Source organism: Ornithodoros turicata, chromosome 6, assembly GCF_037126465.1.
Source record: "Ornithodoros turicata isolate Travis chromosome 6, ASM3712646v1, whole genome shotgun sequence".
NCBI classification, from domain to species: domain Eukaryota; kingdom Metazoa; phylum Arthropoda; class Arachnida; order Ixodida; family Argasidae; genus Ornithodoros; species Ornithodoros turicata.
The window spans coordinates 63824593-63849896 of NC_088206.1; the positions used below are offsets into that span (position 1 = coordinate 63824593).

Consider the following 25304-nt stretch of genomic DNA (forward strand, 5'->3'; position numbering starts at 1 on the left):
ACAGATTGTAGTTTAGCTTAAAACTACTTCGCCTGAGGAAGGGGCGGCGTCCCTCCCGTGTGCAGTTTAGCGGTGGCAGTGGGGGACTTTGATTTGATGTCTGGCTAAAAGGGTGTCCTGTAACTTCTACAGGGCATGTATTGTAAGCTCCTTCCTATAATCTTCCTATAAATTTCCTATAAACTCTGTTGATGCTGAAAGATCTTTCAGCAGGTATAAAATCATTGCAGGTGACAGACCTTTGTCTTTGTCAGAGGGTAACACAAGATATTATGTATGTAATACTGAGCCACAACAGTGCTTTCAAACTGTAATTTTATAAAATATTTTTGTTCCCGCATTATCCGAGAAAATAAAGTGTTTCCCGTTTCAATCAGCCGTTGACTGCTTGCCGCGGAAAATCGCGGAATTTACAAGTCGGTGCCGCAATTTCGAATTTGCCGCAGCAGAACTAGGGGCCTTAATCATGACCTGCCAAGAGTATGACTCCGCGACAGCGGACCGTTGTCTCTTGGTGACAGCAGAGTCGAACAAAAATATCAGACAGTTATATCAGACACTGTGCATCCTATTGTATTAGGTCAGTTGAGCAGACTGTTTCTGCGTGAAAATCTTACGCCCTTAAAACACTGCAAAACGATGGACTACCCATAGCTCATAGATTTTGAAAAGTCACGTTATGTTACTTTGAACAACTGAAAGGTATACGCGGCTTACCACCATCACGTCCCACAAGCGGCGCAGGAACCCCGTCTCCCCCCAAGAGTTCGGTAATTGCCTCAGGAAAAAAAAAAAAGAAAAAAAGGTATCATCCCTAGCTGCTACTCTTGTCTCCAGACAAGTCCCGTCAGAAAGAAATCCCTAATACTATGCACTAATGAGCGTCCCACATGGCCGGGCTCTCTGAACGTTCAGCAGTAGGAGGTACACCCACATGACCTGATACCTGCACAGCACGGAGAGCTGATACTTTTCATTCATTTCAAATAACTTTTCAGCATAACTGCAGTCTGTGCAGCGTGATTAGAGAAAATATTAAATTGATTGGGGACATTTTTTTTATTTAGGAAACATAACTTCGCATGAGTTGTTACACCTTCCACCATATGTTTGACTTCCCAGGGATTCACAAAACTGGCCGAAGCCCTTCAAATGGCAGCAGGCCGGGAAACAACGGTTTTCTTGGCGACGGCGTTTCAAACAGGTTTGCGGGGCCAGGTGCGAAGACATTGCGTTGACTCTCCCGTGGGTCAAGCATCAGGAACGTGTTGGGTGCTATCTGTGCAGGACCAACTGGGAATGACGACGACGAAAGTGGGTTCTTCGGAAGGTACGTTAGCATCCCAGGACCATTAAGTCCTGGTATAAGCCTTTCTTCGAGCAACACCTCGTTCCCATTGACGAACGCATTTCGAGGACTTTCTCTTTGTGGACGACGTGCTCGAAGACCAAGCTGTCTCATACGTCTTCTATCGGATAATTCGTCTCCATCGTGGATATTGTCATCGTAGTCCAATGACAGGTGACGATGACCCGGCGCCCTATCATCACGTTGTCTGTTGTGTCTCGATAATCGAGTTCTTGTTCTTCTGCCGTCTCGAAGGCTGTACTGTGCGTCTCCAAAAGTCCTCGTCTGGTCGGGCGGAATGTACATCAGGAACGCCGGCTCCTCGCTTTTCTTCAGCTGGAAAGATGACTTGGGCGTTAGATTCACTACTTGTCCGTTAGGATGGTCGCCGTTTAGCCTCGACAGGAGGGACTTCCTCACGAAGGCTACGATGTAGCCGTGACTCAGCGGTGTCAGAAGAGTCGTCCTAACCACGGGCTCGACGGAGTCCACGTATGGGGCTTCATAAATGGGCGGATCCGTTTGCGGATCCGCGATCGGATCGACGGAAATGTCTTCCGGTTCTGGCAACGGTTCCGGAGGGGGTAGCGAAGGCGTTTTCGACGCGCCACTACGCGGTAGAGTTATGGTGGCAGTGATGGTGTCTGGCTTGACGCTGAAGGACCTTCTGGAAGCTTCTGCGACGGGTTGGGTATCTTTGTTGTGCCAACTAGAAAGGTTGTCCTGGCGTGCATTTCGATTGCTGCGCGTCCGACTGGGGGGCAGAGAGGGGTTCCATTCGTAGCGAGAAGACGTGCCATCGTAGCGTTGACTGTATTTGGTGCCGGATGCGAAAGACGAAGTGGTGACGAGGCCGGAGGCGACCAGAAGAGTCAGTATAAAGATGGACATGGCAGTTTCTCTTCTTCAGTCTGCATATAAAAGGGAGTTATGAAACGCCGTGAATTTCTAAAATGCCGGTCTACCATGAAGCCAAACTTCGGGAATCTCTTCCCGCATATGTGTTACAGTATCCATACAAAATATTGCAAACCAAGATTGGCCCCGTTGTGATGTAGCATGGCTGATTTTGAACGTCTGCAGGCATATGATGCTCCCTTCGACCGTGCCTTCCGGCACAAATTGCAAGTTATGGACACTGTGAAGTGCATCACGTACGGAGGTGACATAACGCAACTGAACGCGATACGAATCTTCATGACGCCGTCTAGAAGCTGTTCCTTTGGAGATTGTGTTGAGGGCCATCCTGCCTCGATTCGACCTTAGTGCAACCATCAAATCCACACTGAACAGTGTAGAGCACACGTAGCATCCTATGGCCATATATACTACAAGCCGACCCTCAAACAAAGCAGCTATCGCCTTTATATATTTGTTCTCGCATAGCTACAACTAGCATTGTGTGTGACTTCGGCAAGCAATAAGGTAGCTTTGGGGATGTTGTGAGAAGATGACGAAGATAAGCGATCCTCGAATTGTTGGAGACGTTTGAGAAACGCTTCAGGGAATAAGGAAGAAGGTTCGACGATATACGCGGAGAGTTTTCAATCCGCGGGAGGGGGCTGGGGCACAACGCCCCCTCCCCCCTTTCGTGCAGAGAGCTCTGGGAGGGTGTCGGTAATTCCGTGTTGTTGTGTTGTGAGGCAAATTTTTACAGGATTTGCACGCTCACTCGCATGAAAGACGCTATTATTAGTATATCCCTCGAAACGTTTATCTTGAGTGTCAACTGAGTAGACTTCCAGGAGGAGGCATGCCCCCCTAGCCCCTGGCAAAGTTCTGGTGGGGCGGGGTGGGGGGCTTGATTTTAGGCATATGTTTCTAAGGCCGATTAGATTAGAGTTCTCGATTGAAGCATTTTTATTTTGCGAGGGATTACAAAAGTGAACAAAGCAAGCCGTTGGATTTTTTTTTCTCGTCTTCTGAGCGCTGTAAAATATTTTCTAATGCATCTAGCCGCATTAGGCACTAGCGATGAAACCTACCAGAGACATGAACAATAAATCTACCATCCATGCTGTGAGATCGTAAAAAATACGTGCGGGATACGGTAGACGCTGATGGATGTCGCACACTCCAAGTTTTAGAGTACAGAATTACGGACTCACATTTCTCTTTTTGGGAGGAAGGAAAAAAAAGACTGAACGAGGCCCCATCTTTTCTCCCACGAACAACGCAAATAGCTTGAACCGTTGCGCGACTGGCTACGAAGTATCATACAGCGCAGTGTACATATTCATGCAGGTAAAAATTCAGATTGGGATTACGGCAGCAAACGGACGGTGCGAGAATGCACGTGACTGCAAGCGAGAACTATATAGTTGTAAACTTCCCGCCCACATAGCATGCCTCCATGTCTACATCAACGAAATGTGTCTTACCTTCGTCCGTGAACAGCCGCAGAGCAACTGAAATCACCGCGCTCTTACATCTCCACCTATTAAATACCTGGACGACCTCAGAGTCCTTCAAGTGGATTCACGGAAGGATTATATGCGAGACCAGGAAGGGACTCCGTGCTAATCTGCTTCAATCGTCTTGGCTGTGTTCAACATAGCGTTCAATTACTATGGAGCGTCCATTTTTAGCAAGGAATTATGGTCGATAACTCCTCCTCTTCATTGTGTTCGATTGGAACATTCGAAGAAGTCAACCGGAAGTAAGACTTCAAACGTTCTGTACGTGAATCTGGTGTCACATCACGTCAAGTATGGACGAGTAGCCAAATATAGAGTTTCCAAAAGGAACAACTAGAGCGCGATATGTGTTATGCTCGCTTATTTACATTGGCTATTGATAATGCCGGATTATTCAAAAGACCCTGAAACGTGATAGGCATACTCCTTGGGATTTTACGAATGACCCAAATCTTTTCTTGATGCCTGATCTCGGATTGTGAAAAGAGGGAATCGAGTATCGTGGAACGTTCTTGTTGCCTCCCTTCCTGTTTATTGTTCTCAAAGCGATTTGATTGATATCGCGGAACGTGCGTGAAGGCATCCGCTACATTTCGTTGACTTACCGGCGCCGCTAATATCGAAACCGAAACGAAGGGAGCGACACTTCGTTGCCGTGTGCATGGATGGCGCCACCATCTAAGAGGATCGGTGAAATCGGTGAAATCCATAGCGGTAGCTGAAATTAGACTGGTAACCCCAGAAAACAGATTTTAAACTCTACATTTATTGTGACTAGAACTGTTGTCTAAAAAAATTGGGAGTCTTCGAAACGTTTTTATTCGCACAAAAATTCTTAATTTTGTCTGCGCTTTTGGCGCGGAGCAGGACCACCACCATCATCATCATCACCATCCTTCGATGATGCAAATACGGCGTGTTCGGCTGGGTGTTGGTACATACGTAGGTCGTTCTTTCGAGCTATGCCGGCTTGTTGTGCCTTGAGATGTGGCACACACGCAAAGAATAAAGGTCGCGGAGTTTCATTCCACCAAATTCCTGCCAACCTTGAACTTCGTAAGAAATGGATGGAGGCTATCGCGCGCGAAAATTGGACGCCGGATGCATCGTCTGGTTACACGGTCATCTGCAGCAAGCACTTTTTGTCGACAGATTTTAAGGCGGACACAAAGAAACGGTGTCTAAAGCCTGGGGCAGTCCCATCGGTCTTCCCAGGTCGTACGAAGCCTACTTCACCATCAAACGCTGCTCCGAAGACTGATGTAAACAAAGTCGCCGAGAAGCATGCTACTGAAAACGCGTGTGGCAATAGCGCTCCTGTTTATGTTGTGAAGATCCATCATAACGAAAACGGACGTACACCTAGAGTGCAGCATTACGTGGAAGAAATTGGAGCTCAAGGGACTTCAACACGCAGCCAAAATGGGACGCATGACGATATTACTAGCGTTGCCAACGTCGAGCAGGGAAAGGAGAAGCTACATGATTCTGCACAGGGACCTGAGGTCATAACTGCGGAAACAACGCCAAGTGGTGTCATTGAGGAGGAACGTGGGCACGCAGCCGTTAGGGATGGTAATTGTGACATGAGGCCAGTTGCGCAGATCAGCTGCTCTAACCAAGCATGCGACGTAGAAGTAGCGGATCCGACGCAGTGTTTACAACTTGCAAGTCCTCAAGAAACCGCAGCGGAGAAAGTGAGACATTATGCGCCGCGGACCAAAGAAGCTCGTATTTTGCGGAGCGTAGGCACTCAAGCTGACTTTCTCATGAGGGACGTATTTAGGAAAGAAAGGCTACGTTTCAAAAGGAGAGAACAATATATGAAACAACGCATGGATAAGCTGAAACAGTCGGTTGATAAATATAGGCACAAATTAGAGGAGCTGAATGAGCAGTGTCATTTACCGGGGCTCTTGACTGTCATTGAGAAAGCCAAAAGTGGTGACTCTTATGCTAAACTTATTCTGGAACAAGTGACGAACTTCACAAGAAGGCCAGTAAGGTGGTCAAAAGAAACAGTGGACCACTGTATCGCGCTTCGTGGTATATCCGCAAGTGCGTATGATTATATATGTGATCGGAAGCTCCTATGTTTGCCATGTGGTACGACACTCGATAGACTTCCTCCATCCAGGAAGAGTATGGTTGGTACAAATGTTGGGAACCCTGCTGGCTCCGCTGCTGCTGCTTCCACCTGTGTCTCTTTACCTGCGCCCGAGACAACCAATGGGAGCCAAGAGCGCCACGACGCCTGCGCCACCGTCTCCGAGCGGCGAGGGCCAGCATCTAGCATGGAGATGAAGCAGACGACACAATGATAGCGACCGTTGAGGTGAGCGGTAGCTATGTGCAACATTCTCGCCTCGTCCGTATTTCTAGTGCTATCCACGACGTGCATACAAGTGGATGATCGTCAAGACACAACGGATTATGTGATACGGTTGTCAGCATTGACGTAGGGTGATGCTACCAACGGATTCTTGCCCAACAGTCGTGAGATCGGAGCGGTCCTTTCTCCAGCACTAACCCTAACCATCACCCGTTGTGTCTCCGGGGCAATGTAGCAATTTTTGCGCGAAACTCGTGCAGGCCCGAACGTGAAGCCGTCGAAGGAGTACAGTACAATGCCCCCGTTAGCGAGGGACCAAGCTGCCAGTCTGCTGTCTTCCGAAATGAAGGCAGCGGCGAACTCGAACAGCGGTTGCGTCTGCTGTGTGAAGTGCGTTTTGGTCGGGGACGGAGCAGTCGGCAAAACCAGTCTCGTAGTCAGCTACACAACGAATGGTTACCCCACGGAGTATGTTCCGACTGCCTTTGACAACTACTCAGGTGAGCTATATAATTGTTTTTGTATCGTGTACCTCGAGGTACAGTTGACGTTCCATTTGAGGTGCACCGAGGAGTACCATGCGGCTGCTCGCCCGTTACAGATTCTGAGCACAATAAGAAAGCGTGAACGGCAAAGTGCACCTCTCCTTTGAGGCAAACACAATGCAGCGCGGCTATCTCCTTCTTCAAAGGTAGGGGATTATGAGGAAAGGTTCAGAGAAGGCTTCTGACACTTCCGGCGTGAGGAGGCCGTCTTCTGTGTGTGCTTGCGTCTTTCTTTTCATTTTATACACTCTTTCCGGTTCTTACTGCGTGTGAGCCCGGTCGTTTCCACGAGAGCGGTCACAGGGTGCCGATTGTCGTCGATCAACTGATAATCAAGAGAGGAGGCTTTAATTATTGCAGACGGCCTCGACAGATTTGCGTATATGCGGCGCTTGAATACACGCGGAATTGTTCTGCTGCCACCATGTACTGTCGGTGTGGAGGTCATTGCTTGCTTGGCGTTTTCCTGTTCACGACTCCGATTTCTTGAGAGGAACTGTTTTGAAAGCGCGCCGGCTAATTAAACGGTCTTTCCGATGTTAATGTTCTATGTTCGGAAACTCTAAGAATGAGATTCTGGAGAGCGCCATTCTGTCACGGTAATATAAAAGACAGTCGAAAGAAGGTATTTATTTATCAGTTGTAGACAGATCCGTCTTCGTTCTCTCTCTCTCTCCAACCTTCCTCGAACATAAGCGATGCCTCACCCAGTGCCCTACAACAGGGCGTGAGACGAATGATAAAAACCCGTGGTAAAACGTATATTGTAATCACGGGTGTTTCTAAGCGACGCTTTGCATAAGTCCTTTACGTGCGTGGATGTGCCCTTTGTCGCGGCATTCCATCTCGCTCTCGCCTTGGACCTTGTACTACGCTTTGCGAAAGGATACACCTTTCTACACCTTGTTTTATTGTCTCGTTGACTTTGTCAATCTGTGTGGGTTCAGCGATGACGTCATGCATCGCAATGTACGGACTTTTATCGCGTCGATTGTCACGGGGCCAATCGTACCGCTCTGCAGAGAGGACAACCAACCTCCGAATTCGTACGTGCGCTCCTATGGAAGTAGTCGAAATCCGCGTAATTTATGCACGTAGAACTGCAATAAACGAATAGCTGTTCTCTATTTTTATTTGTTATTTAAATGGGGTGGGTCCGTAGGTTTCTCTACCACCATCACTCGCGAGCATTTCGCATTTCATGTACTAGGATACCAGCAACGTTGAGTGGATGTACACGCACGTGAAAAAGAAAGAAAGCAACGTCCAATCGATGTATTAACTACGAAATACTGCTCAGAGATATTTACCGCTCACATTTACAATATGCGGTGATGAGTACGACAGATTAGCTCAAATTACGCCGCATCATGAAACTGTGTTGGCTAAACGAAGATGAACCAATACACTGTATGCCAGCGATAGTCACCTTTTTCTTGCGCAACATCCTTTCTCACTGGTGCCCATTGTATTACGATTCACATTGTCAGACAACACGTATATAGAAACGGCTGTTCGCAGCTGCTGCTTTCAGAGTTTGGAGAAAACAGCTGTCATCGTTCCGCATGCGTACACATTTTCGAGGAACCTTTTAATTTTCTTGCCACGTTGTACTGTCGGACAGGTGATTATGTTGAACGTCTGCACCACTAATTGCACGTGCCAGTTAACACAGAGCAGACACGCATATCTTTCCTCAATAAAATATGGGTGTTTTTTTTTTTAATTTGACGTGAGCGCCGCGAAGCAACTGTGGCTATGAGCGGGGTAGAGACGTTTAGAGATGGAAAGAGGACAGCAGGAAGGAGTGGGGGACAGAGGGGTTAGTATGCGTCCTGGGCCGACTTCAGCGGGAACTGTGCCGACATTCGGCTGGAAAATCTTCGGGAACCCAGGGAAAACGTCAAGACAGCACAGCCGGTGGTAGGATTCGAACCCACCAGCTCACACGCTTCTGCGCAACCTCGGGTTATTGGTTATTGACCGTAGTCTCATCTCTAGGAGCGTTTTAGGATCACCCCTGTGGACCCGTGGACTGAACAGTAGTGATTTTTTCATCAACCCTGAAATCCCCAATTTATCGCGCCATCCTATTTTTATGTCCCTCCCCTCCTAGTGGGATGGAGGCATGCACGTGCGGGACGTGCACCCGTGTGACGGGTGTACGTGCCAGTCCAATAATGTGGGTGGTTCCCACGGTTCTCTCTCCACACTGTTGTTCTATGGGCTGTCCCCTTTATTCCACCCAACCTTCATGGGCATTCTGATGGGCACGAAAAGCAGCTATCCTGACTCCTTTTATTGAAGGCTTCAGCATACCGGACTGGACCTGCACGGCTGTATTGCGTTACGGAGTGTTGACGATAACCGCTACGAAAACACGATGAGCTTATCGTGCTATTTCATTGAGGTGGCTGAATTTTGGTCTAACAGCTTGTGCAGGAAAAACTCGTGAAAAATCAATGCATCAAATAACATTTCGTCTGCGTGCTTGAGCCGTCTTTCTCGAACACGATCTTTTGTTACTTATATAGAGAGCCGTAGCGAGGCAAGTTTGCGCCCAGGGCAGAGTAAATCTGATGCGCCCCCCCCCCCTCCCACTGCTGTCAGAAGCCGTGTGAAGAAGGAAATGAGAACGCTTATTTGCTCTGCCGAGACCGTAAATTCAATTTTTTTCTTTCCCTCTTTATTCTGTCCAACCAACCTGCCGTCCGGCGCCCTCACTGGCGAGGGCGCCAGGGGCAGCTGCCCCCCCCCCCCCCGTCGCTACGGCTCTGCTGCTTATATAGGACTCATATAGGTTAGGGGTCCGCGTTTTCGGTTTTAACCGAAAAACACCGAACACGAATGAATGTCCGATCAAAAGACCAGGGGGATTAACTGTAGGGTAAACTGTCTACATACCAGAAAAATCACCGAAAAACGCCGATTTCGTGAAAATAAATAAACACCGAAAAACATACGTCGAAGCCGCCATGCGGTAAAAACCGAGAGCGCGAATGATGAGCGCCTATGATTAGCCGAGGAGACCGACTAACAATTTCGATTCGACGTGGAAACTGCAACATAATGACGTAACAGGGTCACAGCTGAATCCTCGTGTCATGCTCGGTTGGAGAAACAAGGACGAAGGGAGTACTACTTGCGGCACACGTCAGCGTTTCGACTCGACTGTCTCTGACGAACCCGGAGCGAACCGGAAAGGAAAATGGGGTTCAACACCGTAGTTACCAGATCCGAAGCTGGGCCCTACCGGACCTTTACTGTAACTTCCCGTGTCTCGTTATCGAGAACGATCTTAATTACGTAATGATAGGCAGGTATGGCATGTCCGTGCAATGGCTATTAAGACTGACTCTCTCGCCCCTAATTCGTGGTTGGGAATAGCCATTACGGGACCTCAACCAATTACGACGTCGGGATATCAAACGACACGCATCTACCACATAGGTGTACTCCGTTCGTAAGATTGCTGCTGTAGTTATTATTTCAGGAACCGACACCACATAAACACCACTACTATACTTTTAACTCATGTTATGTCGTTCGGTGTCTTCGGTTGAGGCTGAAGTGTAAGAGACATTAAACTCCCTGCATAAATTCGATCAGAGCCACTGGACGGAAGCCTATAGTAAAGATACGTGCCGTGAAAACATCTCTCCAGTTTTTATTTATATCTACTTATTTTTGCGCGAAAGGGTCTTTCTCCCCAATTTCTCGTGCGTATTCTGTGCCTTTCTTTTTCGTTGTTTCGATCGTGAGTTCCGTCAGTATGCTGAAGGCAGCAGATAAAAGGAGCGCGATTGATTGATTGATTTTATTTTTGTCCGGTGCCTGCCAATGGCTAGGTCATAGCCGTCTAAGCGGTGCACCCGAGTAGAAAAGTAAAAGACGAATCAACACAGCAAGCACTCAAAGGCTACTCCACGGCTATTTGATGTGGACAGATTGGAAGAGTGAAAGCGAATAGACGGATTTAAGTAGCAGATGAAGGAGAGAGATTAGCACAAAATATTGAGACACGGACTTTTGAAACGCTTAAAGTCAGTACAAATGTTAAAATTGTAACCAATTACAACTCATGGCAGGGGAAACGGAGGATCCATGACGAAATTTGAGGGAGGAGGAATGCATCAGGACGGGAATAATTGATATATACAAGTAACAAAAATGTTGAAATATATAATATACCCATGTGCATGCGTCGGGTTTAGGGGGGGGGGGGACGCACAAGAGATCAAAGTCTAACCTAGACAGCATTGTGTTAGCCTCTGGCTTTTTGCTCGCCTCCTTTTCATGTATGAATAAACATTATTCTTATTATTATTATTATATCAGCTTTCGTATACCCACCACTATCGAGGTATGTACGAAGTAAACCATCACTTCGATACAACTCGATAGCATTGCGAAGTCGAAGTCACTGTGTCGGAATCTCAATAGGTAAGCCAACGATTTCGTGAGCGATATCGATATGTGAATTCGGAGTACGAAATAATGAACCCTTCTCTGTCTCTGTCTCGTTAGTTGCTACGACGCAAGAACATGGCGATGGGGTTATTTTTGTCGAAGGATATTGGAAACGTGTCAGCCGGATGTTGACTGTTGCGGCTTCAGTTACCCGTCTGTTGACCGACAGATATTGGGCGAGGCATTCAGGCGGGAATATATTGTCGCAATCTCAAAAGCAGACACGTCTCTCGTTATTATTCGTCCGCGTGCGAGGCTGAGACGATATCTCATACTTTCTCCGCTATAGGTGCACCCTTCTTCTTACGAGTACATACATTGATGTCTGGATACGTAGGTAAACACGGCGGTACATGCAGATGAGAGTTCGCTCTCATGTTCCAAGTTGTTGTTATCTCGTTCATGTTATTCTGAGAGGTTTCTCAATCGATATGTTGACTGAAGTGGAAACGGTGTAAAGGTTAGTGGTGGGGAAGGTACAGGTTGAGGGAAAGCGCATTTCCCTAAACCAATGTCAAATACATGATCCTTGTGAGAACTGATGTTCTGGGGCTGGAACAACATAGAAGGGACAATCACATACAAGACCTCAAGTTGCCTAAGAAATTAACGATGAAAGATGGAAGTCACTGAAAAGGTTAGCCAGCTGTAGGACTCGAACCCACATCTAACTTTTCAGTGACTTCCATCTTTCATCGTTAATTTCTTAGGCAACTTGAGGCTGAATTAAAACCAGAACACGGACAAGAACACACAGACGACACTTGCTCCGGTTTTAATTCAGTCATGTACCAACAGGCCCATTCTGCCATTTTGATGATCAACTTCAGGCCTTGTATGTGATTGTCCCTTCTATGTTGTTACAGCCTCAGAACATCAGTTCTCTCTTGTTCAACAATTGCCGCTTGCGTCGATTCCTGTCGTATGAATGTGTGTATGAGTGTGCAAAAATGTAAGAGTAAAAGGAGGATGAGTGAGCGCGAGTGACTGGTTTGTCCCTTCAGATGACGCACCCTGGAAGTCGCTGAGAAAGGCGTGTTAGCTTTGCTCAATTGGTAGAGCCCTGGAACGGTAATCCAGAAGATGTGGGTTCTTGTCCTACAGCTGGCTAACCTTTTCAGTGACTTCCATCTTTCAACATGATCCTTGCAACGGCAGAGGGAAAGGAACTCTCCTCTCTCCACCGTTGCGAGAATAATGAATAGTAGACTGGTACGGACAAGGAAGAACATGGACACACAAAACAGGACTACTGCTTTACTTTCAGAACCCTTTAGTACCTGTACCTAGTAGTGTACAGGCTCTAGGTCGTAGATTTCCTAGAATCATTTACTTGACGTTCTCACCTTTCATGTACCTAGCGATTTGCTTTACATATAAAACTTTTTATTTTTACTATATTTATTTTATGAGGTTCCATCTTATTTCGCATGCCTCTCCCACACGCTTGTTCTTTTTTTTTTTTTTCTTTCTTTTGCACCAAAACAACCAATCAAGGACCAGTCGTCTGCACCACACTGTCGTTTAATTTGAGTTCAGTGCTTGCTGGCTTATTGCGTCGCAATACACGTGTCAAATGAAAGACGTCGCTTTCAAATAAAATGGTAGCAACGCGGGCCAACTTGTGCAGAAACTCGGTGCTGCAAAGGACTTTTTGAGACGTCCTTGTCGTGTCGTGCTTTTTCTCTTTCGATATGAATTTCGCTTCTTTCTCTTCAGTCCACGCCTGAAAGGAAATGCTTCAGCGGTTAGAAATGGCGGGCTTGTGACTGGTTGAAAGACTAAAAAGGTCCGGCGACTTGTGTTTAGTCTCTCTAAACTGAAATAGTGACAAGTTTCTACGGAAGGTCGTTCAACAGTATACCTCGCTCTTTGCGCCAACCTTCATCAAAACGAACTTGATTATTTACTTCTCCCTCGTTGAACACAAAGGGAGCCTTTTCGTGGCTTTCTCGCGCGCACCGCTCTGCGCGGTGACAGATGTGCACGGGGCGTTTTTTGGGAGCCATCGTCGTGGCGACGGATATTTTCGGTGCTCCGGGAGAGCGAGTCGTTTCTTTTTTTTTTTTTTTTTATCTCGTACTTTATATCTGGTAGACGAGTTGCCGCCAGAGCTCACGGGCCGCCCGCAAATCAACGCCCGCAGACTGGGAGAGAGGGGTACGAGCTGTACAAAGAAGATCCCAAGCTTTTCGGGCGGCGTTTTGATGAGGTCGGAGAGGCTTGCATGAAGCGGGATAATGACCGTGGCGCGATTGGAGCGTCACCGGGTGCAGGCCCGGAATTTGACGCCTTTCTCGTTTTAGTGCTTCATTATTGTAAATCAGGTTCGTCATTCCCTGGTTTCTAGTTATATCTGTGTATAGAATTTTTATTTTTATTCGTTGTAATTGGGGGCAGATACTTATAATGGTGCAAATAATTATAATAATGTTTAATTGTAATATATAATATTAATACATATTCTATAATATAATTTTATAATTAAATTATATATTTATTTTTATAATTGATTTTTTAATTCCGTGTCAGCGCCGCGAAGCAACCGTGGCTATGTGCGGCGTACAGACGTAGAGAGATGGGGAGAGGATAGCAGGAAGGAGTGGGGGACAGTGGGGGGTTGGTATGCGTCTTGGGCCGACTTCATGGGGAACTGTGCTGAAAGTCTGCCGGAAAACCCAGGGAAAACCTCAGACAGCACAGCTGGTATTTGAACCCGCGTCACCTCCCATTTTAAACGTATTATTTCAAACGTATTTTTATTCGCGATGTATTAATTTTCGCGAATCGCATTTGGGAAGATATTCGCGAGTATTTAATTTCGAGATTCCAGGTCTGTTTCCTTCCGCGGGATCAATGACAAGCTGAGTTCGCGAGTACAATTTTTCGCAATTTTTTAGCGGTCGCGAAATTCGCAAAAATTAATACATCGCGAATAAAAATACATTTGCATAATAAGAGCGAAGAGGCAGCGTCTGAAGGTCGCGGATTAGCATACGCGGTAATTAAGAGACTGTTGCTGTTCAGGACTTCTTTCGAACAATCTCTGTTTCGAAATATTCCCCGGTTCGCTTGGAAATGGTGATTAGGTGCTCAGAATTAAAATGGAATTATAAAAGTTAAAAATACAGGTGATCGACCTCCCGGACGAAGCTCCTTTGGATATTACGTACTTGTGAGCGTGAAATATGAGAGATTCGGTCAGCGGTTGCAGGGACAGTGTAAAGCAGGGTTTCGGAATGGGGTCCCCCATTCCGTCCCAATTCCATTCCTTTCAATTCCTCGGAATGAAAAGGTATGGTCAGTTCCCACTCCTGGAATGGCTTGGCAACCCGATTCCATTCCGTTAATTCCCTCAATAAAAGAAAAGGAGCGGTAACCATACTGGCAAGTCCCCCAATCAGCACAACATCTTGGCCCAATATTGGGCCGATATTGGCAATACTGGTCTAATATTGGACCGATATTGGTAATACTGGTCCAATATTGAACCGATATTGGCCCAAGATGTTGTGTTGCTTGGGCCAGCAGTGCTAGAGGAGATTGACATTACCAAGCACGGAAAAAGCACAAGGACAAGGTTATTTCACTCTTGACCGTGTGCAGGTGCGGTGCAAAGGGTGCGAGGGCAGAAACCACGTTGAAGCCAAAATGGCCACCGGGGCACCCAGACCATTCCATTCCATTCCCATTCCTAGGCCAGTTTCCGCCATTTTATTCCAATTCCATACCGGGCTCTGCTAAATCTGGAATGATTCCGGAATCATTCCAACTCCTGAGTGTCAACTCGACCGCAAGACGGGTGTAAAGATCATATTTCAAGAATGAAGTGTTTAGACGAGACCACGATCGACGTCCCGAGGGAAGGCGGGAACACCGCCACTAAATAGTTTATCTAGTAGTTTATAGTTATCTAATAGTTTAGAGAGTTAGTGTCTAGTAGTTTATATAGTTATCTAATAGTATATACAGTTCGTCGGTTGTCCGAATCTCGTCCATTCTGTGCTCGTATCACTTCGTGTTTTCGTTGTTTCACACATTTGCGTGCACATTGTAGGGGCATTTGGATTATATAATCACGATCCACGCTTATATTGTTGATTTTATTGGGGTTGTTATTCTATATCGTGTGGTCATAAAACGCGCCACGCAGACAGACAACACATTTATTATGCTCGTTGATGTTCGGCATTGTTTATGCCGGCTATACAAGAACGATAAACCCGGCCGTAAAAGTTTGCATCGCCGCATGCTCTAAAGTGTTGCGGTGTTACGTGGCCCCTGTGCATTGAGACACGTTTTGGGCTGTAATTACACCAGCAGCGTGCGTGCGGTATGCAATAGATGTAAATGTATGCAATGCGAATGCCTGAAAAAAAGGAGTTTCATTCGCTCGTTTATTGAATCAATATTGATTTGTGATTTGTAGTCTAATTCCGAGCGTCTCGTTCCAGTGGTGGTCACCGTGGACAATCAACCGGTCAGGCTCCAGCTCTGTGACACAGCAGGACAGGTAAGAAGTCTCGTATGCCTCAGAATATAAAATTTATTGGAAGTATATAAGTTGACGTAATAAGTGACAATTTTTGGAACGCGGGTAATATATAATAATACATATGAAATGATAATATACAATAAAATAAATAATATATATATAATAAAATATATAAAAAACAATAATGAAATATATAATATATTACACATATGCATACGCATGTTTGTATGCCTCGGTTATCTCTGCGAAATATCTCGAAAAACGTCCATTTAAAAAGTTGTTGTAGAGGCAAGATAATCATCCGCTCAATTTCCCAACCGTCGATTTCTCGTATGCGGAAGCACGCCGGCGAAAACTTCGCGGCACCACTATCACTCGGGTGTACCTCGAAATAAAATTGGCGAAATTCCCGTTGCAAAATAAACTATACTGGGAATAAATACTGTCAGACTATAAAATGCACAGTCGCGCGCGGGACAATGCGAACAGTGAACATAGGCTAACCTGGTGTTACGATTGCGAACACCAAACTTGAACTAACCCAATAATAAACTAACCAACGGGCTGTTCCGTCGCGTCCACCCTGCTAAGCCTAACAGCCGCTAAAACGTGGCTTTCGTTCGCTAAGGCGACTTGGACAGACATCGAAAACCCGTGAATTTGAGTGGTTAAGTAGCAGAGATGAGACGAATCCAGATTTTGCCGAATCCGAATCTAAGGAAGGTTCTGCGAATCCACGAATCTTTCGAATCCTTTCTTTAAAAAAAAAAGTTTAAGAAACCGGGGGGGGGGGGGGGGGACACACTTCTACTGAAACCTGTTTTGAAGCAGAATTCGATATCTTTGTGATAGACATTTAAAAAGACACGATGAAAACCAAATTCGCTTACCAGGGAGAAAACATATGTAATTTATTTAACATGTTTTTCATCGACTACAGGAGGTAAATAAACTCTCGAGTCTGAATTATTTTCAAAAAATCTAAAACAATCAAAAGCAAAACCATGTTACTTTTAAACATGCACTGTAAGAGTTCCTGCCAGAACTCTTTCAGTCCAGAGCAATGTAAACAAACAAACAAGAAAACACCCGCCAGCCAATCAGGCTTGGGGCGGACTCAGGAGGTGCAAAAAAAAAAGTAAAAAAAAAAAAGAAACAAACAAACGTGGTTGGTGGATTCAAAAGATTCCATTCGTTATTTTCGGCACTGACTCCCGAATCTCCCTATGAAATATTGGTGTCGGATTTTTAAACACGACATGTCACTACGAAGCCGGGAATATCGAGGCCCTGTCCTAGTTGACCCACTGTATCTTACCTCCCTCCCCCATTCAGTGACAGTGGAGAACTAGACGAACCTTCGCCAGAAATGACGTTGACAAATGGGAACGCGCGTGTTCCCTGCACGACACGGTCACGTGACCCGTCCTTCTATTTAAGGGACCACCCGTGACGAAAAGTGAATCCACCAGCAACAATCCTGTTCTTTTCCCGTGGGCGTTGGCCTACTCCTTTCAGCGAGGCATTCATTCGCGTGTCAGTCTCATGATGGCCTCCTGCTCGTTGGTCCTCAACCCACAGGGCGCACGTGTTGTTGTTGTTGTCGTTATCGTCGTGTTCATTTTGAAGGTCATTTGACCAGCTGAGATGGACCTTCTTGTTTGCTGTCACTTGTGAGTCGTCGCGCCCTCGTGAAACGGGTAGCGAAGCGGGAGAACATATGTGGTTAAAATACTCACCTATTACCTATAAGAGACATTGTTTGAGAGAGTTGACGGTTCTCCCAGGAGTAATTTCACGGGCGGCCGGGTTTCATCCACTCGTTGTTGGTATACATTCTAAGATAAAAATAATTTTTTTAAATAATAAAAATTAAAAATAATAATTAATAAAGTAATAAAAAGTAACGTTACTCTTTGATGAGAATTATATGCTTTGCCGAATCATTAGTCCCCTTCAGGATGCAAGAATTTTTTGAACTATATTTGCAGGGGATCCCGAAGCTCCCAATTACTCCCAAACCTATTCCTTTTCGCCCTGTATTCTGCACGCTTTTAAAAGCTATCAAAACCAGCTATGTGTCTCGCTGTTTTTTTACATGCGCGACAGTCGCTTACAGCTGCGACTATTTCCCCATTACAGTTCTCATGAAATAATTAAAATTGCTTAACTGTAGCACTGCTCACGGGCAGAGGTACGCAACTTATAGGTGTGACATATCGTATGGTATAGTCGTCGACGAATCAGATCTCGTCTTCCCACATTTGACAAAATGTGGGCGGATGTGGAAACCTTCGGTTGGTTGTGAGTCCAATGTCACGCTAAATATGGGGGAGGGGATTCGAATCGCACCACCGGCTGTGCCGTCTCAGGTTTTCTTTGCTTTTTCCGGGAGGTTTTCCAGACGTACGTCGGCACAGGTCCTCCCCCCCCCCCCCCCGAAGTCGGCCCAATGCGCATCAGGAACGGGGAAGTTACTCGACAGAGGGAACTCGTTACCAGTTAACTGTGCGAAAAATGTAACCAAGTTACTAACGAAGTTACACGTAATGAAATGAAAATGAACACGAAGTTCCTAAGCTACTTTAGAAAAGTAACGAGTTACTTTCAGGTTACTTGCTACCCAATATATGCCTTTTAACTCTTGACCTTTCTATAGTTAATTCAGATCTTGATCTCACAATGGGCGATGCACGACGTTTCAAGACAGTTTTGATGTAAAAAAAAACTATATCAAAATCTGATAAGACGAAAGAAGCCTACATTTATGCGCTTCTTTAGCGAGGAATTTAATTATTTTGATCGCGTAATAAGGTTCTCGAACGGAGCACAAAGCAAGTTTATGTTCTATGAGTTAATTGTCCTCTACGCACATATCGTAGAACCGCGCCAAGTTTTAGCCCTAAAGAACAGTGTCCTCTGTCATTATTGATGCGTTCCTCGTCGTTAAGATGAGCGACACTTGAGCCTCCTAATGAAAACGGCCAAAACAGAATTTGTAACGTTCGCCGCGTAACAACAAGGGAGTCAGACGCGCAGTGCACGTTGCTGTCGTCTCACGTCATATAGGGAGGGAGAACGCAGCTCACGATGTTCGTAGACGAGAATGGAACAAAAGGAACATTCTCAAAGTTACTTTGACAAGTTACCTAAAAAATGAACGCGTTGCTCAAGAAATTACTGGAGCTCAAAAGCAACAAGCTAAGTTAAAAGTTACAACAAAGAAAGTATTAGCTTGGTTACAGTAACGAGTTACCAACATTAGGGCGCATACTACCCTTCCTCTCTAACTTCCTTTCTGTTTTCTCTCTGTCATCTCTCTATCACCTCTCTATCTTTCCATGGTTGCAAACCTCTTATTGCCCCAGTAGCTTCGCGGTGCTTACATCGAGTGAAAGAAAAATCTACTACTTCATTTCACGAATTACCCATTACATCCTCAATTTAGAAACCGAGAGTAAAATTACGCTTTTGGCAAAGTCTCGTGACCAAAGCCCGACGCCAGTAATTTCCTCATCTTGCAAGAGCTTTCTCGCCTCCTTCCTCAATTTCGCGATAATGCGCAGGCAGAAAACGTGATTAGACTGTCTAGTCCTCCTCCTCTTCGTTATCATCCGCGGGGTGCAAATAGCCCCGTATACCTCAAATAATCGGGAACTCGCGGGGGTCGATTCGATTTGCGCGGGTCGCCCCCCGAGGTCTATTTATAGTTCGATCTCGGGACGGTAATTATTCCCGGGTCACATCACGCAGGAAGTTTCCTCCTTGAAGGTGACAGATCCCAACCGCACGCACCGAATAATCACCAAAATTTCGCGGCCGGGGATTCGATTGAATCGGGAGGCTGTATTAGTGATGCGGTTAGGGGGGGGGGGGGGCGTGTATACAGTCGATTCACATCGAGCGAATCCATCTTGAGGAGTGGGATCGATCCCCGAACCTTTCTTGAGAGTGCTCAGGTGTGCGTTCTCCCATTGATCTTCATTACACGCGTGCCTGTCTAGTATACAGTTGGATGGAAGGAGCTAGATGGATGTTTCGTGGCAAGAAGGTCATTAGTTGTTGTCTGAACCGAGCTTTATCAAGAACGGACATGCCTCGACGGCTGCCTTCATTTCCGACCCTGCAATGATTATGGTTTGTGCATTTCGCTGTCCGCTCTTGCTTGCCATACTCCGAGACACCGTAAGAGCTACAGTCACAGAGGTATGCCTCCGCTAGCGGATAATGTAGCTCGCGTACAGTGTATACGAGCAACAGTTCGAAGCATGCTACGTTTTCACTACGCACTACGTTTTGAACTACGTTTTGACTCGGAGACAGCATGCGCCTGCCTAAGCCAATCGGAGACGCCATTAGATTTGTAATCTGTGCATTTTGCTGTCTACTCTTGTTTGCCGTACTCCGGGACACCGTAAGTGCTACAGTCACAGAGGTATGCCTCCGCCCCAGCTATAATGTAGTTCGCGTACCCAGTGTACGAGCAACAGCTTGAAGCACGCAGGCGTAACAACACGTCTTGACTCGGAGACAGGATATGCCTGCCTAAGCCAATCAGAAGGACGTCATTAGATTTCTAAGCGCAGTTAACCGGTAGGAGTTAGCTTCGCCGAAGCATAGGTGTTTTTGTAGTAAAGAATGTGGCGTCATCATTCTTGGATATATCGTAACAAGTGTATATAGCTTGCGGCGTACTTGCTTGGAATCGAGAGCTTGCGGTTTATCTGGTCTGGAATCTCGAGGCGTTGTATATGTATTGTTGTATGTAGGTATGTATGTTGCGACAAAAGTATGTTGCATATATTCCTGCTTGTTCGTCAAATTACTCCATCCGCCTATGCACGTGGTACGTGTTGCGCTCATACAGGTGCTCCGAAACGTGTCTTCCAGTTGTGCGTGCCTGACTGAACAATGGCCACACTTTCTTTGTTTTCGCCATTGTGCGTGCATGGAGAGTATAGGCGTTGGTGTGTGCGAAGCGACAAAAAAGCGAACCCGTCTCGCGGTCCACTGCCGATGGCAGAATGCCCGAACCCAATCGGCTGTGACGAGCAAGGACCTTTTTTGTCATTTTTTGGAGGCAAAAACATCCGGTGTCCGGGCGGGTATACTGCGAAGTGCCATCCTTACCGGACTTTGAAATTGCGAATTGCTCGGTTCTCCCCGGTACATTCCGTCTAAATCTGTGGGAAGGGAGAATAATAATGGGACACGTGTAAATTAAAAACTCGTGCTCCTCATTCAAATGACTGAGTGTATAAATTTTCACCGAGTTCAACTGTCTACGTTAGTTTCGTAGAAACGTCAGTTTTGTTCTGACATCATTTGTGACTTTTTCTCTACCGCTTGTCGCCAATCATGTGCACATCTATTGCTTTACCTCGCTGTGCTTTTCGGCGTTACTCGGGGACCATGACAATATCTTGGACTGAAGAGATCTTGCTACATTTGCTTAAATATTATCCAGAACTCCCGAAAATTTCGCCTTTTTTATTGGCATTTCATGCATTACTTGTATACAACGAACGCGCAACGGTTACGTTACACAGCGTAGCAAAGACGGCCTAAAACCGCCACATGGAGATATAAACGTGGTGTAAACAGAACCGCCTCGCCACAATACCGCCTCCCACACAACTTTCCAACTGGGTTCACTTCTCTTCCCACGCACAGAATGTAAAATGCGCGATTATCCCATCCTCTGAGGTGTATACGTGCGCACGCGGGACAAAATAACGTACGGACAATTTGTAAGTCCATTCAACCCTCTCGGTATCGCTCCCGTGCCATTCATAAATTAGGCTCGCACTGTCCTTCGCTCAGAAACATCTCCCCCTTTCTTTACCTCCTATACGTGCGCGAAATAAAATAGAATCCTCATCCACAATTCAGTAGACGTCGGAGGAATGTGGGCCCTTCCACCACACCGGGCGCTCGCTGTATACGTTCGGTAACGCCAACAGAGATTACCTGAGTGTTTTTTACGGGCCGTCGAGTGTGCCTATTTACATGCCGCATCCGTGCATGTTCACGCATGCGCAGAAGGTAAAATATGCGCGTAATCCGGGTTCATGTTTTCTTTTTTTTCTGCTTGTATACGAGCGCGCGATGTCTGCTACGCTTTGGGCTCGGTTCTCGCAATTTAATCGCCTTTTACCTGCGTGCAAATGTTTTTCAGTAGGATTCTTCATGAACTGGAAAGGGTACCAAGTGGCAGTTGCGGGAATGATAAAAAAAAGCACCCTTATCGTGTCCCAAGAGCCCGAAGAGGTTCGTGCTATGTGCGATACTAATACTTTATTCCTGTCACAGGCCGTCGGCCCGTGATAACCGTTTATGTGCGGGTATGTCGTAAATATTCCTCGGGCGCCGCGAGCAGTGCTTGGACTCTGCAAAACGCGTGATGTCATCGTCGACGTAGTTAACTGCGAACGCAGAAATTGTTAAGCACATGGAGATAGTTGAGACATGCTTTATTGTGACAAGCTGCGTCTTTGGGCATTGTGCGAAACGCAATTAAATGCGGTAGGTTTATAGGGCCGTCGTTAGAGGTAAAATTTTGGTCACGTGGTCCTATAAGGCTACGGACGGACTTACACGGTGGTCGGCTTCTATTATGCAAGAAGGTGGGCGAGTAAAATAAAGTTGCGCGTAATGCAATGATTTGCCCTTGAATGTTCAGCATTCAAACTAAACTCCGCCTCTATTCAAAGCAGATTAATGGCGTTCACCTTCACTTTGGTACACCCTATATACTAACCCATATTTTCCTGGTTCTTAATGAAGTGACCGGTAAGCGAACCCTACAAGGAAATGCCTCTGGGTTGATGCACAACAATCGGCGAACGAAGAGGACACGCAGCTACTGGGCATACTGGATGCGTACGTGACACGAGTAGCGGGTATATCTTCCCCAGGCCGTACGAACGTGGCCCTTATCATGGGCTTATCGATGGACAAGAGTGGTGTCCCTTAACGTCATAAAGGCAATCTATATGCACACAGTCGAGTGGAGCGAGCGTTTGCTGCCTCGGCGGCGCCTCTGCATAGTTTGTGAACACGCTTAAACAAGTGGTTCACATTTTGAAGATTATATCGCTGTCGGAAGCCAAAGTGTAAGAACACATATAGACTGGCAGAAATAATGTTCAATAAAAAAGAAAACGTTCTTGCACCGCGTCAGATATCGTATGTACTTCGTTCTGTAATGGCTCTCTCTCTCTCTGTATCTGATGGCGAGAAAATGTGCTGTTGCAGCGTATTCACACGGGCGGCATCCCCAGGGAATCTTCTAGTGGAAGAAAAAAGCAAAAATCTGATCACGGGGGTGGATGTTTCGCCAGGTCTTGTGTTGAGCATTCGCTCGGCGCCGGGATATCAGGAGTGGCGTACTCCGCACATAGCAGACGACGCCATCGGAACTGTCATCTGCTACGGAGTATCTGGTGGCTGAGCCGCAGTTGGCAAACCTAGCGGTTGCTGAACGCAACTGTGAGGAGACCACTATACCCCGTTATATAAAAAACTGTATTGACTGTGCCATTATAGCAGTATTCACATTTTTGTACTGAAAGCGAGTCAAGTAAAGTGTCGTCAAGATAATTAAAAGGAAGACGAAAAGATAGGAACTAGTCGCTGTTGGCAATTTGAATGATTTTAATCTAGCGGAGTAATGCCCGCTTTCGAAATCGAATTTTCGAATGTTCGAAGCCAGTTTTGCCGTTGGAACTGTCCGGAACAGCAGCTCCATCCCTTCGAAATCTGCATTTCGGAAACGCGTTGTCAAAAATACGCTGTCCAATCCTTTCTTGATGAGCTGAAGCAATACGACGACTGTCGAAAAACAACACAGAAAGGGTAGAGGGGCAAAACCGACGACTCGGCAGAAATAAAGCCAACCTTTCGCAATTGAGCGGCGGCGCACTTTTAGAACATTATCATCGTCACCACCACGAAAGCGTTGGAGCAGCGGACAAAGTTCCCTATCAACCCCAGAGGGACAAAAAAAAAAAAAAAAGAAACCTCTCCGCCTCTTTGCGTGCTATTCTCGATGTCGCCACAGCTGTTGGGACTGGAAGACACCGCTGCTTCATTCTGAGATTTCGCATCTTTGCACCGTCTCCTGTGTCGCTCCTTGGCAGGGACTTTGGCCAATGACATCACGGATGGCGTCACATACCCTTTTCTGTTTGAAGAGAGATCGCTATTCCCGTTTTACAGTGGGAGTTTGTTTGCTCTCTGCGAGGCACAGGTGTATAAGGTAGACGAAGCTTCCTATATTGACAGGATCTCGTTTCTCTTTTTTCTTTTTTTAAATTCTGTCGGGGGAAGCTTTTTTTGCGAGCTGAACGGATGAGGTGTTGCTTCGCGTAAATAAAAGCTGTTTACTCGAACGGGCGAGAGGATGAAAATGTATACTTCTTTTTAAATTTGATTAAACGCTTCGAGGGACGAAGAACAAGGTATACATATCTGTCTTTTGTGATAATGGATGTTGGATGCAAAGCGTGAAGCGGCTCGCTTAATTCACACGTTCAAGCTTTTCAGCTCGAGGCACTCGTGCTGGGCTCTAACTGAATTCTCAAACAGACTTGCCGCTATATGAGATGGTTTTTAGTCTCACGTTTTAAGCCAAAGCCTTCGTGACGGATTCCCCCCTCGCAGGAGCCCCTCCCCCTTGTATTGGAAATGCCATTGGAGCGACACTCGATAAAAGGCTGGTGCTTTCGAAACGGTTCCGATAAAATCGGTATAACTTTTTGTGCCGAGTAACGTGCTTTGCCGCTCCAAGGGCGACGAAAGCATTACGAACACGATACGAACGTGCACAAAAATAACGTGTAAATGCATCTTCATACATCTATGTCATTAACTACACATTCCGCAACAACGGGGGAACCCCCCCCCCCCCCTCATACGCGGAATACCGAATTTGGAAACCCGAACAGAATCCGCAAAACTGTGACATCCCATACGCAGAGGGGAATTTTTAAGGCTTTCTGAACGACGGGCGGTTTAAACGAATTGCAGCTGTCGCTTCCTTGTTTGTAACTCTCGTACGCGATCTTGTAATTAGGCTTCAACAACCCGTCTGGTGCACGTAATACCGCGCACGGGTATTTCCAAATATAGAAGGAAGAGCCCTTCGTTGGCGGGTGGTCCCTGTCTGGAGGGTCGTCGCGCAGCTATGTGTGCAAGACAAGACGGGTTAGTGAGGATCATGACCTATCCTATTGTTCTAAATATACAGGAATTAGAGTACGCCTGCGGACGGAGGCGGTATCAGTAATGCTCCCGGGGACGAATCTTATTTGTGATCTACCTCGTCTTCGATGGGTGTACCTCGATATAAAGTGATCGAAATCCCCGCTGCAAAATAAACTACTGGAAATAAACGTTATTTGGCTATAAAATGCACAGTCGCGCGCGGGAGACTGCCAACAGCGAACTGGGACTAACCTGAACAGGAAAATGCAAACACCAAACTTTGACTAAGCTAATAATAAACTAACCAACGTGGTGTTCCGTCGTGTCTGCCCAGCTAAGCCTAACGGACAGACATCGAAAACCCGTGAATTTGGGTGGTTAAATAGTGATACCGTGTTACGGCGTATACCATCTTACGAGGCAATCGAGCATTCTCCTTGATTTTCCTTGTTTCGAGATCGGGGATTTCCGGATCGGGGATTTCGCAACC

The 25304-nt window shown here is 46.3% G+C and overlaps 2 protein-coding genes across 4 annotated transcripts in view; one reads left to right on the forward strand and one right to left on the reverse strand.

The window, feature by feature from the left end:
• Nucleotides 1-1074: 1074 nt before the first annotated feature.
• On the reverse strand, nucleotides 1075-8122 carry LOC135397019 (uncharacterized). 3 transcript variants are annotated; one of them, XM_064628316.1, is made up of 2 exons: nucleotides 8072-8122; nucleotides 1075-2259 (listed from the first exon to the last, which is right to left on the reverse strand). In XM_064628316.1, exon 2 carries the CDS (start codon nucleotides 2237-2239, stop codon nucleotides 1127-1129), a length of 1113 nt encoding a protein of 370 aa, XP_064484386.1. In that variant the 5' UTR covers nucleotides 2240-2259; nucleotides 8072-8122; the 3' UTR covers nucleotides 1075-1126. The 3 variants fall into 3 exon arrangements, with proteins under 3 accessions (XP_064484386.1, XP_064484383.1, XP_064484385.1); XM_064628313.1 differs by lacking the exon at nucleotides 8072-8122 and adding an exon at nucleotides 5674-5761; XM_064628315.1 differs by lacking the exon at nucleotides 8072-8122 and adding an exon at nucleotides 3730-3911.
• The window catches only part of LOC135397020 (cell division control protein 42 homolog), a 47012-nt gene continuing 27553 nt past the window's right edge, over nucleotides 5846-25304 (forward strand). The window contains exons 1-2 of the mRNA XM_064628317.1: nucleotides 5846-6597; nucleotides 15567-15625. Of these exons, the coding sequence (XP_064484387.1) occupies nucleotides 6393-6597; nucleotides 15567-15625 (264 nt within the window). The 5' untranslated portion in view covers nucleotides 5846-6392. The remainder of the gene's footprint in view (nucleotides 6598-15566; nucleotides 15626-25304) is intronic.

Bases quoted from the DNA above. Each gene is read 5' to 3' on its own strand.
- LOC135397019 (XM_064628316.1), bottom strand. From the start codon at position 2,239: ATGTCCATCTTTATACTGACTCTTCTGGTCGCCTCCGGCCTCGTCACC.